Source organism: Orcinus orca, chromosome 7 (genome assembly GCF_937001465.1).
Source record: "Orcinus orca chromosome 7, mOrcOrc1.1, whole genome shotgun sequence".
NCBI classification, from domain to species: Eukaryota; Metazoa; Chordata; class Mammalia; order Artiodactyla; family Delphinidae; genus Orcinus; species Orcinus orca.
Genome location: NC_064565.1, coordinates 61343520 through 61360964, shown reverse-complemented (window position 1 = coordinate 61360964; position 17445 = coordinate 61343520). Strand labels below are relative to the sequence as shown.

The 17445-nt window shown below is 43.9% G+C and overlaps 1 protein-coding gene across 2 annotated transcripts; it reads right to left on the bottom strand.

The window, feature by feature from the left end:
* Positions 1-2649: 2649 nt before the first annotated feature.
* Positions 2650-15325, bottom strand: CDCA7 (cell division cycle associated 7). Of its 2 annotated transcripts, XM_004267320.3 has the most exons (10): positions 15212-15325; positions 12354-12479; positions 11699-11935; positions 8873-9109; positions 8488-8565; positions 7249-7455; positions 6483-6620; positions 5469-5618; positions 4926-5062; positions 2650-3977 (listed from the first exon to the last, which is right to left on the bottom strand). In XM_004267320.3, the coding sequence occupies exons 1-10, from the start codon at positions 15230-15232 to the stop codon at positions 3947-3949; spliced, it is 1362 nt and encodes a 453-aa protein (XP_004267368.1). In that variant the 5' UTR covers positions 15233-15325; the 3' UTR covers positions 2650-3946. The 2 variants fall into 2 exon arrangements, with proteins under 2 accessions (XP_004267368.1, XP_004267369.1); XM_004267321.3 differs by lacking the exon at positions 11699-11935 and having other exon boundaries at positions 15212-15247.
* Between the last annotated feature and the right edge of the window lie 2120 nt (positions 15326-17445).

Below are 17445 nucleotides of genomic sequence, written 5' to 3'. Positions count from 1 at the left end.
TGTAGTTAACTAAGGAGTCTTCTAACCACAGGACTTTAATGCCCTGCAGTTAAGAGCCTCACGAGTTTCTAACATCTATGCTGGATGAGCCAATACCTACCACAGTAAGCAGACCCTGTTTATCCGCAGTCTTGCTTTCCTCGGATTCAGTTACCCAAGGTCAACCTTGGTCCAAAAACACTAAATGGAAAATTCCGGAAACAAACAATTCAGAAGCTTTAAATTGTGTGCCATTCAGAGTAGCACAATGAAGTCTCGTGCTGCCCTGCTCCGTCCCACTGGGAGATCCCCAGCCATCCATATCGTCTGCTCCTGACATCCAGGGTCACGGGAAGGAGATGATCAACAGTAGCTTAATGCTCCGTCTCAATGCCCACTGCCATTCACCTCACTTCATCTCATCACGCAGGGCATTTCATCCTCTCACGTGGCCATCAGAAGGGCGAGTGCAGTACATTATAAAAGAGCGAGTGTGCACATTCACCTTATTACACCTTTGTTCTATTGTATTAGGTGTTGTTGTTCATCTCTAACTATGCCTAATTTATAAATTAAACTTTATCATAGGTATGTATGTATAGGAAAAAGTATAGTATATATAGGGTTTGGTACTATCTGTGGTTTTGGGCATCCACTGGGGGTCTTGGAACATATCCCCCAGGGATGAGAGGGGCCTACGGAATCCTACCCCCAACCCCTCCTGACCACAGAAGCCCTCAGCCCCTCCCAGCCCTCCTGTCTCCCCACCAACAGGGTTTCCACATAAGCCACCTCGGCCAGGACTGCCCCAGCACCCAAGACGCCCTTGTTCTCACTGCCACAACCTGATCCACAGCCCTTTCCTCTGCTTCTGACTCCTAAGGCTGGCCGAGTTCTGCTTAGTTACCAAAAAAAAAGGCTTCTCCCCGGAATACTCTAGTCAAGCTCAGCCACTTTAGCTACGTGGCACTGGGCACTTTTCTCAACTTCTCTGGATTTAGTTCATCCTTGAGCTACTCCCCCACAAATGTGCAGTTAACATTAACACAAAAGTCACATATGCTCACCTTTCATTCCCCTCAGGACTTGCTACCACTTTCTTGTCAGAACCTAATCCTCTGCAGCCATGCTCTAAATCCCTGAACCCGTAATCCATTCCCCTGGCATGCAAATAACTCAATTGTCTACCCGACCTTGAGCCATCAGGAGCTCCCTCTCACTTCTTTTCTGAAAGCAAAATAAAACACAAATAACCCCCAACTGCACCACCTTCTAACTACTGCCTTTGCCCCTCCTATGAAACTGCTAAAGTCTATTATAGTTGCTATTTCCTTTCTCAACCTCTTAGTAGGTGAAGATAAAGCTGGATACCATCTCTACCTCTGGGAACCCAGGATGGAGAAATACAAAGGCAATTCCTGAAGCATGAATACCCTCATACTACTTTTTCATCTAATTGTCCAAACTGGAGTTCTCTCAACTCTAAGGACCGTGTGTGGAGCTTTACAGTGGGGTGCATGGGAGAAAGTAGAGGTTCCCACAGACAAGGCTGAGACAGAGCAGCAGACCTGCCCATCAACGCTGTAAAACGCCTGCTAGTGAGAAAATGCCAATTGCTTTTCCTCTCTTCGTTCCTACAGCACGTTACTTTTAGATTTTTGTCTTACTTCTTCCACTAGATTGTAAATCCTTTCAGGGTATAAGGCTTCAGCATCTACTGTTGCTAGCAATATTTTTAATGAAAACCACATAAGTGCCACTTCATAATTTTAAAACATGGTAACACCAAAAACGTTCCAAACGACGACCAATTTTGATTAACTCCAAAAACAGAAGCCTCCCAATTGCATCCCTAAAAGGGTTGGGTTATAATTGGGCTTCTTAAGATACTAAGAGTTTATGAAAAGAAATGTCAATTTCTTTTGGGCTTGTATAGAATACAGTTACAGTTGGGTAACTTCATTTATTTTGGTCTTCTCCCCAGATGTATGTGGTGTAAACGTGGTTTCTCAGATAAGTCTAGAGCAAGACTCAGCAAACTTACCATAAAGCATTTCAGGCTTTGTGGGCCACTATGTCACATGCTTTCTTTTTTTAAAAACCCTCTAAAAATGTAGAAGACCATACTTAGTTCATGTGTCGTATGAATACAGGCTGCAGCAGAATCTGGTCCCCAGGATGTAGCTTGCCAACCCTGGTCTAAAGAATCGGGTACGAGAACTTTTGAACCATGCTTTTTTTGTCTTTTGATTCTCTCAGTTCTGGAATAGGTCTCAAGGCACAGCGTACCTGCAATAAATATCCGAACGGTTGATAAAAGCAAGCCAGGTATTGTGAAATCACTGTTGGTTCTTGGGTTGGCAAATGGTCAAAGAAAAGAAAACAACATTGTAAAACTTCAGGGGCCCGTATTTTCTATCTGGTGATGTAGCCGTCTTAGCTGATTCTGATTCACAGCTATCAGGCATTATCACCAAGCCAGGCCCTGTTCAAAAGAGCTGGCCCTTGACTGTCAGAAACTTAAGCCAAAGTGTGTGTGTGCAGGTGGGGGGGAAGGGGGAGGGGGGCTCTCGAAAAGGCAGACATGGTCTTTTGTTTAAATAGGAGGAAAAAATTAGGACTCAGTGCGGTAAGATTGAGCATCAAAGATTTTTAAAAAAGCAGACAAGCTAGAACAAAATGTTTTATTATTAAAATAAAAAACTTTGTATAAAAGCATAACAGATCAAATGCTCTATTTACATTTATTGATTCAAGGTCCAATTATGCACCAAACACTGCACAGGCACAGCTATGGGCTGCAGACGCAAAGCAAAATGAACATACACACACTTAGATTCTACCTCTAGCAAACGATCTGATTCATGCCGAAACAGGCAGAGGGAGAGACGACACACGGACTCTGCCCAGAAACTAAACTGGCAGAGATGTCAAGTTAGCAAACTGTTGAAAGTCACCCTTCTCCAAAAAGGCACTTCTCAGTGTTATAAAAGTGCTTCAAACCTGAATGCGAACCCTGTGCCTGGTTTATAATTTCTTCAAGAAAGTAAAAGCTGCAAAGAATTGTAGCTGAGTATAAGTATCAATTTTCCACGCAACATAAGCAAGAATTTATTTGAAATACCTTACGTTATGAACTGAAAACAACTTGGCAAACTACACTCATCCTGAAGTTTTATTCCATGAATTCAAATCGGCCTACTCCTGAAGGCTCCCCGTCCCAATTCCCCAGGATGGCTTTTCTACAATGATTTCAAGTATAGCACTGCCCGAGAACCTTTGGGTCGTGACCGTGTGGGCCAGATGCACTTGGTGGAAGAAATCAGCAGCAACTAAGCCTCAACTGTGACAACTTGAGTAATAAGCACAATACATGGAATATTCTCCTGAGAGGCCTCCACAGTCAGATATTCCACTTGCCAACAATCACCTAATTGTTCCACACGGTTTTAAGACTTTTGTGCCTTGATTCTGTTAAAAATGTCAGCGAACACTAAATCAGACCCAGTGTTTTCACGTAAGCAAGTTAGAGGGCTAGTCTCTGGAAATCAAGAGATGTAGTTACTCAACACTAGTATTGCGTTTCTAAGTGCTTGGTTTTATGGGTGGATTCCAGGGCTATTTCAACACCAATTAAATCAAACATGCTTTCATAAAATTGTCATTTAAAAAGGATTCTGAAACTAAATGATGGAAGAGAACCACTGGAGATAAGAGGGGGATGGCATGGGATGAGGGGTGGGGGGAAATGCAAAGGAGAAACTGCAGGAGGGCAGGGTACAGCTGGCACTACACCCCCGTGATGCCCAGACACGCGTGCATATCTAATGAGGTTAACCTGATTTGCCTATAAGACAGACTGATCATCAGAATTCTTAAACTCGGGTTTCAATCACATGACAAAATTGAAAACTTTAAAACAAGGAAGATTTGTGAAGTGGAAGGCAGGTAGTGGATCTTCCAATTATTATGCTTGCATTTCAAACTCCTGTTTTAGACTGAAAGAGAAGAGGGAACATGTCAGGATATGGTTTTCGGCCTAACAATTCTCTTCTGAAAACTAATTCCAAGAGACACACGCACCCCAATGCTGATAGCAGCGCTATTTACAACAGCCAAGACATAGAAGCAACTTAAGTGTCCATCGACAGAGGAATGGATAAAGAAGATGCGGTACATATATACAATGGAATATCACTCAGCCATTAAAAAGAATGAATTAATGCCATTTGCACCAACAGGGATGGACCTGGAGATTATCATACTAAGTGAAGTAAGAGAGAGCAAGACAAACACCATGATATCACTTACATGCAGAATCTAAAATATGATACAAATGAAAACTTATTTACAAAACAAAAACAGACTGACAGACATAGAAAACAAACTTATGGTTACCAAAGGGGAAGGGAGTTGAGGGGATGATAAAATCAGAAGTCTGGGATTAACAGATACAAACTACTATATATACAATAGATAACCAACAAGGTCCTACTGTATAGCACAGGGAACTAAACTCAGTATCTTGTAAGAAACCATAATGGAAAAGAATATGAAAAATATATGTATATATGTGTATAACTGAATTACTTTGCTGTATACCTGAAACACAACATTGTAAATCAACTATACTTCAATTTTTAAAAAGTTAAAAAAATAATAATCTTCTGAGAGCCTAATTCACTCTTTTAAACGTTTCTATCGAGTTATAACACATCTTAAGTGTACAGCCTGAATTTTACACACGCATGCCCACGAGGGTCACCACCACCCAGATGAAGATATAAAATGTTTCCAACCCTCCCCGACTCCCCATGTGCCCCTTTCTAGTTAATACCTGCACCCTCCTGCCCTCCATAAGACCACTCTTCTGACTTCGACCGTTTTATTAAGATACAAAAATGAATGTCAGATTTGGGTGTGGAAGAGGGAAAAATCAGCCCTACCTTTTCAAGTAAGCATGCACATTCCCGAAGCCGTGGTACTTGGCTAAGTACACGAGCACCCCAGTTGCACACCGCCCGTCTCTCTGCCGACAGAAGCTGCAGTTGCAGATCCCGCGACACGGTGGGCAGTGCCAGCTCTGAATAAGCATGAAAAGGCACCATTAAGTTAAACCTCACGCCGCCGCTTACTTATTTACTCCTGTTTAACCTTTAAGATGGGCCTGATCAATTGCATTCAGATCTTTTTAATTATTAAAAACCTCATAACATGGTTAACATCAGTTAGTCATGCATCACGTTCCCTTAGGAAATCCCACGGAAAAAGTTCCACAGCCACTAGCAGGGCTAAGTGGGGAACGGACTTCCCCGAATGGCCGGGTCGGGAGCACTCCAGAAGGGCTCACCACTATCCACCAACACTCTGAATGCATCTGTCTTCCCCGAAATGAATGTCCCACGACACTAAGGGCTCAATCTCTCTCTGGCCCTATCAGCTCACGGCAGACTCTCGAGCCCCCAGGACCACCCCTTCGAGGCACGTACTGGGTCTAGCAGAGCATCCCTGACTTCTTCACCGTAACGGTTTCGAAGGCAGGGCCCGCAGAACTGGCCTCGAACGCCCCAGCACTCTGGGTTTCTGCAGTTTGTCTTGGTATCCATAGTTTTCTGGCGGCACTGATGACAAGTCGTTCCCTGCAAATAATAAGCAAATAAGAACCAAAAACAAAAACACTGCTTTCTGTAGACAAAATACTTAAAGAATGTCCTTCTTTGGGAATTCCCTGGCGGTCCAGTGGTTAGGACTCCACGCTTTCACTGCGGAGGGCAAGCCGCACAGCCAAAAAAAGGAGGAATTTGACTACAAAAAAAAATTTAAAGAGAAAAAAAAGAATGTCCTTCTTTGTGGGTAAAGTCTCATATTTTCTCTTTGAATCCTAGTTCACATCTATACACACATGTATACAAAAGGACATGAAAAGTATCTCAAGCATGGTGATTTCATTCAACTGGCAGACGCAATACCTTATGTTATCAAAACTACAACAAGAAAAGATCTGTTTGGGCTTCCCTGGTGGCGGTGCAGTGGTTGAGAGTCCGCCTGCCGATGCAGGGGACACAGGTTCGTGCCCTGGTCCGGGAGGATCCCACATGCCGCAGAGCGGCTGGGCCCGTGAGCCATGGCCGCTGAGCCTGTGCTCCACAATGGGAGAGGCCGCAGCCTGCGTACCGCAAAAAAAAAAAAGATCTGTTTATCTTTACCACACAACCATATCCCCAACACCTATTTATGTAGACACACGTTAACAGATACTTAGGTTGAATGAATCAATTTCTAAATTAAGAGAAAAGATTTTATGCTACTAAAGACTTACTAAGCAACTACTACTACTGCAAACTTACTAAGAAAGCTAAATCCCAAGGATGCTACAAAACTCTCTGTTCTTACATGAAAAAAACACACAGGCACACATCCCATATGCTAAGACTGTTAGAACATTAGCAAAATGTCTCTCTCACAGACGTGTACATTTCCAGACATCATTTAGAGGCTCTGACCAATGAACGGTTATAGATCTTCTCTCGAGAGTTGCTGCAGATGTTGTCCAATTCTTCCTCCGTGATTTCGTCCACTGGGCGAATTATATGGGGAAGGGCCATGGATCCGGGGCGACGACTTCGGGGCATGTCATCTTCCTGCATAATGAGAAACATGGAACAGAGTGGCCTTCCTGGCTCTTGCCAGCTCTGAATCTCAAGATACTCGCTTTGTCATTTCTTCAGAGAATTCAACCTGGAAATCATTCTTAGAGCTTACGGAGAAGGGGAGAATCCTAAGTTTACTAAGGATCATGGGACAACATCATGGAAATGACTCCTACGATTAAGAAAAGCCCAAGATAATTTTGATCCTCTTGCCTGCTAGCAAGAACCATCAAAATAAGCTGATATGGGGCTTCCCTGGTGGCGCAGGGGTTGAGAGTCCGCCTGCCGATGCAGGGGACGCGGGTTCGTGCCCCAGTCCGGGAAGATCCCACATGCCGCGGAGCGGCTGGGCCCGTGAGCCATGGCCGCTGAGCCTGCGCGTCTGGAGCCTGTGCTCCGCAACGGGAGAGGCCACAACAGTGAGAGGCTCCCGTACCGCAAAAAAAAAAAAAAAAAAAAAAAAACGCTGATGTGACTTTAACCGTTCTGGAGTGTTTGAGAAGAACATTTCATACGGATCATTGGTGTTGAGGGGGTGTGTGCTCCCGTGCTGTGTCCATGACCCTGGGCCCACAGAACATGACAAACAGAAGAGAAAGCATAAAAGCGGAGAACTCACGTTCACGTAGCCGGCCACGGGCTTCCTCTTTCTCACCAACATGTACTTATCCTCTTCCTCCTCGTCCTCCTCCTCATCCTCCGTGGGCGGGGCACTGTGCGACCCAAGGACCCGAGACCTCGACCTGGTGAGAGGACGAGCTCTCCGCTCAGGGTTTCTCCTGCAGGAGACACCTGGGAATGTGCGCCTTCGGGGTGTCTTTGGACGCTGAACAAAACACAGAGGATTGGACCCGTTTATTCCAGAATGAGAAGTGGCACCTTCTCCTGAACCAGGTTGTCCTTTAAGTAAAAGGAGTACTCCACTTCCCGATTTCCTTCAGCCTCTCTGTAATGCATGGAAAATGAGCCCAGAAATGATACAGCCATTGTAATTTGGCTTTTGTTAACACCAAACCTGGTTTCTGTCAAACTGAGGGATGATCTATTTATGCTTTACTCAATAAAGATGCGAGAAAGAATCTCGTTCTCCAAAAAAAAAACCTTTTCTACAACATCTCTTGAGCCCTGAAACATATTCACTGTTCCTATACTGCCCAAGAGAGAAATGTATATATGCTTTTCCTTGTTCTATTCCTGCTCACGGAGAGGCGGAAAAGGAAATCTTTCCTTTTGTACCACACCAGACACACCAGATTCCCCTGAGTTGCACCAGCTTAGTTTCCTCAGGATATAATCACATACATTAGGCCATGACTTGGTTAACAAATTGTTTTTGCTTTCTTTTTTTTCATTCTCAGATTTTAAAAAACATCCATTACCATGTAGGAGGAATCTGCCAATGCTGGGGATACAGAAAAAACCATTTTCGATCTTTATTTCCTACCCCTGAGGGTCTTAGGTTTACTTGGGTGGGAGGAAAAGAAACAACCAATCAAAAGAGGTTTGAGGAACTTCCCTGGAGGTCCAGTGGTGGAGACTCCGTGCTTCCACTGCAGGGGGCGCGGGTTCGATCTCTGGTCCAGGAATTAGGACCCCACGTGCCACGTGGGTGGCCAAAGAAAACGGAGGGGCTTGGGGTTTGAGCCCCACAGGAGCTCGGCATCAGGGGACAGGGGCACCCCTGGCCCAGGGTGCAAGGAAGAGGTCCCAGAGATCTGTCAGAAGCTTTCCTCTATCACCTCTAAGTCTGTCTACAAGACCACATGAAATAACGAAATTGGACTTTAAAAATCAGACCTGCCCATTTAAAATCAGACCTGCCCAAAACAGTACCATACAAACAAGGATTTGTACTTACTGAACTGGAGCCTGGCAGGGAACGACTTCCAGGGAAGGAGCCAGGAAAGCTTTCTAATTCTGACATTAGTTTTGCAAGCTAAAAAGGGAGGAAAGTAAACAGAAGTTATTGGTTTAGAATAACTACTGAAAACAAGTAAATTCCGGAAATCACAGTAGCACGTTTCAAAGAGTTTCTGATTTCCCCTGTACATCTACCAAGACTTTAATAGATTAAAAAAAGAAAAGTTAGTTTAGGGAAAGAAACACATTTTAAAACATATGTTATGAAAATTTCAGAGCTACATGGAAAATAATTCTTATGACAAAGATATAAGCAACAAGTGGCTTAGAGAAAAGCTGGGAAGGAAGGGTGAGTTCTAATACATTCAAAGTCAGATACCTACCATTGCTTTGTTTTGCTGTATATTTAAAGCCCTTTTCTCCAAAAAATTCATGCCACTTTCATCTTCTGAATCAGAATTGCAATCGGTCACAGAATTCTCTGAGGGTTCGGAGGGCACTGCTCTCTCGTTGGCAGCTCCCCTGGTGTTTCGAGTTGGAAACTTCATGGCCACCCGGAGAGGTCCGGAACTTCTGCACTGACTGCGGGTCCGACAGCCCGCGTGGTCTGCCTGCAGCCTCTAGTCAATCAGAACAAGTGAGGCATTAATGACTTGCTGATTGTTGCACAGTCTGCAACAGTATGACTACAAAATATGCCTTTGGAACAAAAAGAGCTTGCAGCAAATACATTTGCACTGAACACTTTAATTGTCAAGTTTAATTGACAGCTCTGGGTAAGAAAATCAAGAATTACAAATAAATACAACAACCTGAGTGTAGTTTAACTCGGGGAGCCTACCTGAGACACATTGTTGTAAGCCACCTTCTCACCTGTCCCTAGGCCAGTGGTTCCGAGCCATTTTTTTAATGTGAAAATCCCAGCTCCCTTTTTCATTTCTTTAAAAATAGAATCTTTATGCATTTTTAAAAGAATTCCCCTAGGAGTAAATATGTGTGCTCTCATAAATATGATTTCAATGCTTATGGCAATACTAAACTTTATTAAAAGATGTCTCAATGTTCTGTACTACTTTTTTAAAAAACTAGCAAAATATATAACATAACATAAAATTTTTCACTTGAACCATTTTTAAGTGTAGAGTTGAATGACATTAAATACATTCATTGTTCTGCAACCATCACCACCATCCATCTCCAGAACTTTTTCATCTTCACAAACTGAAACTCCATACTCATTAAACAGTTACTCCCCACTTGCCTCCCCCTCAACCCCTGGCAACCACATTCTACTTTCTGTCTCTATGAGATCTGACTACCTCCCTCTCTTATCCACTTTTTGGAAGCCTAAAATTCTTAAAATCTCAGATTCCAAAAGTAATATGTTTCCATCATTTAAAATGTATGAAAATTAGCCACTGGGGAAATGCAAATCAGAATCACAAGACATCACTTCCCACCCACTAGCAGAACCAAATCAGTAAGTACAACAAGGATGTGGAGAATCTGGAACCCACACACCCACTCTGGTAGGACTGTAAAATGGTGCCGCCACTTTGGAAGACAGTCTGGCGGTTCCTCAAAAGGTTAACCATACAGACTATATGACTCAGCAATTCTACTCCTACTGAAGAGTGTACGTCCATACAAAATCCTGTATGCACATGTTCAGAGCAGCATCAGTCCTAACAAAAGGTGCCAACAGCCGAAACGTCCATCAACTGATGAGTGGATAAATAAAATGTGGTATATTCACACAATGGAATATTATTCAGCAATAAAAAGATATGAAGTAAAAAATAAAAAGATATGAAGTACTGACACATGGAAGAACTATGAAAACATTATGCTAAGTGAAAGAAGCCAGTCAAGACCACATATTGTAGGGTTCCACTTCTAGGAAATGCCCAGGATAGGCAAATCTATGAGACAAAATAGATTAACGGTTGTCAGGAACTGAGGATATTGGGAAAGGATGCAAAGTGACTGCTGATGGGTACAGCATTTCTTTTTGGGGTGACAAAAATATTCTGAAAATGACTGTGGTGATGGCTGAAAACAAACAAAAAAAGAGAGAGGCAAAAAATACCACCCGTAAAGTCCCAGAAACGGAAGACTCATTTTTTAACATTCCAAAATCCCCACCGCTTTTTGTACTATTCTTATATTTTTAGTGTGCATGGGTTGAAAGATATAAAATGACAAAACTTTTATCAGTTCTTAAGCCTTTTAATCAATTGGCATTTTATCAATCGCAACAAATAGCATCTACAAAGAATTGAAACATTGCCCGGAAATGATTCAGGCTATAGACAATGTTGGGTGACATCCAGATTCACAGATCAGCCCCTGCCAATAACTCCAATACATACTGATTCACACCAACACCACCTCTTAGAGGAAATATTACATTATCGTGAAGTTAGACAGTGATAAACACTCGCTGGTCAGGCGTCCTCACTTATGTCAGTGCCGCTCAAGTGTGGCCCCAGGCAGTGGACCCGTGTCAGAGCAGAATGAGCTAAAGAGCACGCACCTGACTGCAAATCAACAGTTTGTCGAGAAAGTCTTGCTAACAGAAAAACGTGTGCAGAAGTAACCAGCATGCTCGGGGAGAGTGGGACCGAGGTGCGTCAGCGGCAGCAGTGTCCTGAGCAGGCCAACAGAGGCTAAACGTAAGACAGCATGCACAGGAAAAGCCAACAGAGGAGCCAAAGTGGAAGCAGGCAGGGCCCTAATTGTCATTACCTGCACTTAAGCTCCTGCATGGGAGTTATCACAGGCTTTCCGGATGCAGGCACAGATCCACTACAGGAACCGACATTTACTGAAGGCCTACTCTATGTCAGGCCCTGGGCTGGGCACTTGAACTTAAATGTGAATGTAGCTCATCTTGAGGACACGTGTGCTTCCTCTGATTAGGCTGGATTTCTGCAGCAACAGAAATCTGCAGGCGGGCCAATTCTATCTTACCAGTTTCCAAGATTTTCAGAGACTACAAAAATGGTCAAGCTTTACAAGGAGAACTACATTAGCAAAAAACTGCTTTAAGACATGAAGAAAATACTCTTAAAACTTTTTAAAAGATCAACAAAATCTTCTGGCATGACTAAAACGAAAATCTTAAGAAAAAAAAAACTTTTTAGGCAAGTACGTCATGCCTCTAAAGGTACCTTATTTCTTGATATTGGTGAAATTCTCAAACTCACCATTCCATCTTGTATCTCACTCTCTGAGAAACCGCAAAACGATTCATCATCAGAGTCGGCATGAAAAATACTGGCCAGTTCGTTAGTGACATCTGGCCTTGGTTTCTGTAAAAATCCACAATGGTCTAACACATCTTGCACCTCACTTTCTGAAAAGCCGCAGAAAGATTCATTATCAGAGTCCTCATAAAAAACATTTGCCAGTTCTTCACTGATATCTGACCTGAATTTAGGTTTCTGTAAAATAAATAAATAAATGTGGTTGTGCATTTTTTTTCCTTTTTCAAGAACCAATTTTCCATAAACCGTGCAGAGAGCAAATCACATTTACAAGTGCACTACAAGAGAATAGCTTTTGTTACAAAGAAAAATGGTTCAGAGGTTTACAAATGATTTCTGAGTTGTTATGGCAAATCATCAGGCATGTTAGGTTAGGCGACATTTCAAAAGGATAGAATAAGTAGCTAATCTACCTCCAACAATTACTACCTAGAACCACAGCAAAAAGTGAAATGAAATTACAGTGCATACTGTATTTTCATAACGGCTGTATAGAAATGTAAGCAAAAAGCAAGCAGTTTTAATCACGCACAAAGCATTTGAGGCATTTTGAGCACGGCAGACTCCATTCTGTTTATTCTCAGGCAGCACTTACTGTGTTTGCAAAATTATCAGAAGCAAAGCTGTCACAACTGTCATCAGAGGATGACGAGGTTTCCATGGAAATCAACTTCACATATCTGAATTTCTTGAAGTTCTTCTTTGCTCTGCGATCCTTTTGCTGCAAACAGAAATGGCAACACTATTAAATGGGTTGCTTACCGCAGAATCTAACGAAAGATATCATTTTTGAGTTGAGTAGGTTCAAACAGCACAGAGGAGATGTGTCCACTTCTCATACCCTACACAGAAAAAGGCGGGTTTGCAATTGCTACAATAATTTTTTCAAAACCAGGTAATATCCTAAAAAGAGATCCCTGTGAAGGAACATTATAACGACAACTATCAATTTATTCAAATATCTGTAGAGCTACCCCTTTACCCACCTTAAGAGCCCCAAACTCTTAACATTATTATACTGAGCTCCCAAGGCATTAAAAGCTAAACTCCTAAAAAAAAAAAAAAAAAAAAAAGCTAAACTCCTAAAATCTGCCCTTAAAAAAAAAAATTAAACTGTACTTCAAAGGTACAAAATGGTAGTGATTTCTCTCCCTCAGCCAAAATCAAGCTAATGAGATCTTTCTATGTAAGCTTTGGGCTCTGTACTGTGATGCTAATTTCCCAAACTGTAAAAACTGGGCAGCACCTCTACTTCGAGATGGCAGGCTTTCAAACAGGCCTGTGCCAATCAGGAGGGGTAGAGTGATTTCAGCACAAGTCCTTACAAATCAAATATATCGACCCAGTGAACATATGTACAGGAGCCAAGTTAAAGGTCAAACAGTCCTCCAAACCCAGGTAGAATGCCTGATTCCACTTCAGGGCTCTATTAGGCTGGCCAGACATTCAGCTCTTTCTGCAGTCCCCTTGCTGCACAAGTCTTAAGTTTTCAGAAGTCCTTTCATAAGACACAAATGGCCTGTGGATATGAAAATGCAGCCTTCATTCATGAACACTGAATAGCCTGGCACTGCTCATCAGAACATGCAACTGGCATCAATCTCTTGGCAGTTTCTACCATTTCTTAATATTTAATGAGATTTCTTAAATGTTTTATTAGTAGTTCCTATATTTTTCTCTTCTGAAGTATAGCCATGGAGTAACAGAAGTGACTCCTTACACTGAAAACTTTTGAAAAGGCAAGCTCTGCTAGGGGTCCCACAAAAATAATGCCAAGATGTGCGGTGTCGGGTGAACAGAACATTCTGACCTTCCTTCTATACTTAACATTATGCATTTCTCTTGCAAATAAAATTATTTTCATGATCATGGGACCCAACCACCCAGTACTCCTCAACAGACTCCATTCAATCATCTTAGGAAGTTTTAGTCTTTTGTCCTTTTAGAAAGGCAGGCAAATGTGATAATAGGTAGAGGTACTACCTATTAAAGGAGATCTCAGAAACTCCCCATTTTCCAGATGAGCAAATTAAAGGCTCCAAGGAGGTGAAACAGATTGCTCAAGATCACAGGGTTGCAAGGAGTCTGCAGTCTCCTAAAACAGCAAAGCTCCTTGCACTACTGCAGGAATTATCACCATTCACTCATCAGTATACCTGCCAGCAGTCAGACGCCCAAGACAGCCTCAAGGGAGGCATTTTATTGGAAGCTCGCAGGGAAATTCCTGCTGAGCTTTAACTAGTCACCACATGCCAAGAGTTAGTTATCAGGCAAATGTATACCTGGAGGAAAAGACCTAGAAAGAAGCAAGGCAAATGATCATGGTTGAGATGGACTTTCTTGGCAGATAGGTAATAACTAACACCACTTAATAGGTGTTTTTTTGTGCCAGGCACTAAGTATGCTTTCACATTAATTCCTTGCAACAAAGGTGGAAACTGAGGCTCAGAGCGGTGAAAGGAACTATTTAAGTCCCACGATGGCCCAAATTTGAACCCAGGCACGTCAGAGTCCAAGTCCAGCTACACGTCTTTCTTCATGCCGAAAGCCAATGCCCAGGTCCATTCAGGAGAGCTGTCTCTGAAACCACGCCCCCAACACGCCCTCTCCCACCCACCCCCCAGGGAATCCCAGCCTTCCCACGTGGGCCCCTTACCCATATTTATTTTAAGCGTGTCACTCTCTTCCTTTTCACCCAACCCCCACCCTCTAACCTCTTCTGGGGCAGACCCTCCGTTCCGGTTTCCGTTAGAGCAGAAAGTAACGTTCCATCAGGGCTACGTCCTGCTGCTGAGAGGATGGTTGGGGGGTGGGGAGGGGAGTGGGAAATGAGCAAACGGTCGGCGAACCGTTCAGACCAAGTCCTTCCGCTGCACTAAATCACCGCCTGGGACTAGAAATGCCCCCTCAAGTGTGCATAACCCAAGTTCTAAAGAGACCGATTTGCAAGACCTTTAAACTCCAAACTCCAAACCCTCAGTGGTTACAAGCGCCTGCCGGCATGGTTGATGCAAAAGCGGGCGGGAAGCGCGCGCAAGGACCCCCAGTACGCGCGGGGCTGCGCGCGGGAAAGGGCCTGGAGGCTGCAGGGCGGCGTTCCCCTCCGCGCCCCGCGGGAAGGTCTGCGTACAGCGGACACAATGGGCCCCCCCGGCCAGCCCCCAGCGCACGTGCACCTCGGGCGCACGTGGCCTCGAGCGCCCCGGGGCTGCCAACCATCCTGCAAAGCTCTCAAATCTCCGGACCGCCCGCGCGCCGGGTGCACACGCCCGTCGGGGGCAACCCCTAGTCCCCGAACTACCCGCAAGTGCACAACATCAGGGACTTGGCTCAACGGGCGCCGCCCAGGACGGCCACCAGTTGATAAGGGCACTCCGCCGCGGAGTTGGAGGGGGTCCGCCCGTGCCCAACACCCACCGCGCCCATCCCGCGCCTTCGCCCGTCCAGCCTCACCGGCACGCGGCGAGCGTCCATGCTGGCGGCTGGCGCTCTGAGCGCTGAGAGCTGAGAAGCCGCGCGCGCCTCCGTCCCACCACGCAGGAGCCGGAGCTCAAGCAGCGCGGGCCGGCGGGCGGGGCGCTCAGAGCCCGGGCCGGAGGGGCGGGGCGCGGCAGGCTTTCCCGCGTTGGGGCGCAGGTCCTGCCAGCTATGGTAACGGTCCACCCGCGCGAGAGACCCACTCGGCCCCGGAAAAAAAGCGGTCCCCCCAGGTACCCTGAAGTCCTGTGATAGCCGTGCAGTCCCCTAAAATCCTCCTTGGAACTGTGGTGCCTTGGGAGCTCCAGGACCACTCCTCTTTACGTAGCTGCACGGTCCCGAGCGAATGGCGCGAAAATGGGTCGTATTGCCCCGGGGTTAGCAGGCTGATTTGCATGAATTCCGGGGCTGGGAGAGGAAAGTGGAGATGGGAGTCGTGGAGAGCTGCGCCGGCCTCAGCATTTAGCACTTTCCCTGCGGTGTGCGGTTTACGTTATATAAAATAAAAATCAAAGAACCAAGCACGAACTCCACCGTTTATCAGCCCAGGCACTGCCCCTAGATGTAGCACCTCTTATCTGGTAACCGCACCATTATCTGAAGCAATAAAATGAGTTAAATCCTGATCTTTCTTTCCAGAAAGCACGGGAAGTTGTTTTATATAAGACTTGTGGTTTTGAAATGAGAAAGGGCTACTGTTAGTTAAGACTCATCTATGGGATAATAAAGTCTAGAAATTATAGAAGAATGGAAGCTAAAGACTGTATTAATGTGGTTTGGAGTTAACGTTCTTCGTCAAAATTTAGAATTACCTAAGTCAGAATGAGCCTGAGATTTTTCATTGCCCTTTGAAACGAACCTGACATTACGACGAAATACAGTGTGAGGCTTAAAAAAATTTTTTTTGTAGAGAACAGGGGAAGAAGTTGCTTTTAGAAGAAAAAGTAAAATAAATTGTGTTGCTTTAAAAGACCTTAATTATAATCTTACGTTTAAAACAAGTGCTTTAAATGAAGCATTCGCTTTCTCCTTCAAAACTTCTCTTGGGAATATTCCTTTGCAGGGAGAGAGCATGCGTGAACACACTGCGTTCCTCTCCGGGTATATTGAATACAAAAACTTGTGAATAATCGATGCACGAGAACGTGGATTGGAAGAATCGTTAAGGACTTGATCGGAGTTTTCGAGCCTTTCTACTACACGCCTGATCCACGGTCACTCTGCCACAGAGCGAGGAACAAAGAACTCAGGGTCTGGAAGGTAGGCGCCAGGAGAGTTTGTTGGTCTGTCTGGCGAAATTGCTGGCAGTAGCGAGCCCTCAATAAATATTTGTTGAGTAAATAAACGACTGCATGAATGGTGAATGAACTAAAATTGTCGTTAGTACTGTGTCCTTGGGAATACAATCTTGTGCCACTAAAATTAAACATGTGAGAATTTGGAATTGTTAAACTACATAAAGTAGGGGAAGATTAACTCACTTTGCCTATTTCTTCTGATAAGAAAAGTATTAGTCTTGCTGGGGCACCAGAATATAGTTTACATATTTTTTAAGGTTACGATCACTGGTCTATTAGTCTTTTCAGTAATCAGGAAAATGCAAATTAAAACAGAGATACAGTTTCACTCAGACTGGCCAAAAATTTAAAGCCTGTTAAGACCAGGTGTTGGTAAGGATATGAGGAAATCCCTGAAATGATGTTATTAGTGTAAATGTTTCACTTGGGAGTGCAATTCAGGAATATTTAGCAAAACCACTTCCGGATATATACCCTAAAACAAAGTTTTTCATGCTGCAAGTTAGAACCCATTGGCAAATTGTGAAATCAATTTAGTGGGTTGCAACTAGCGTATTTTCTTCTTTCTTTTTGAAATAGAATTTTAAAAATAAGAGTAGTGTGAGTATTGCTTCCTGAAGCGCTTGTGCCTGTCTGTGTGTATGCTGTATAAAACGCGTACTTCTTATTGTGCTTCACCATCAACAAAGTTTCCAAGATACTGTCCTGGAGAAGGTACATTATGAGTCTTGTACTGATGCTCTCTCCTTTATTCGTTCAGCTGAGGCTTGCCAACACCCATGACACCAGGCACTATTCTGAGAACTGGGACATAAAGCCCAGGAAGTTAACATTCTAGTGGAGGACTGGAAGTAAACAATAAGATAATTTCAGGTGTGATAACTTCCAAGAAGGAAAAAGTAGGATAGACGG

Excerpts from the sequence above, each read along its gene's own strand:
- CDCA7 (XM_004267320.3), bottom strand. The coding sequence starts at position 15,232 with ATGGACGCTCGCCGCGTGCCG. Across the intron at positions 11,936-12,353 it reads CTGATAATTTTGCAAACACA|AAACCTAAATTCAGGTCAGA; the intron begins GTAAGTGCTGCC and ends TTTATTTTACAG. Across the intron at positions 3,978-4,925 it reads GTGCATGCTTACTTGAAAAG|TCTAAAACAGGAGTTTGAAA; the intron begins GTAGGGCTGATT and ends CTTCTCTTTCAG.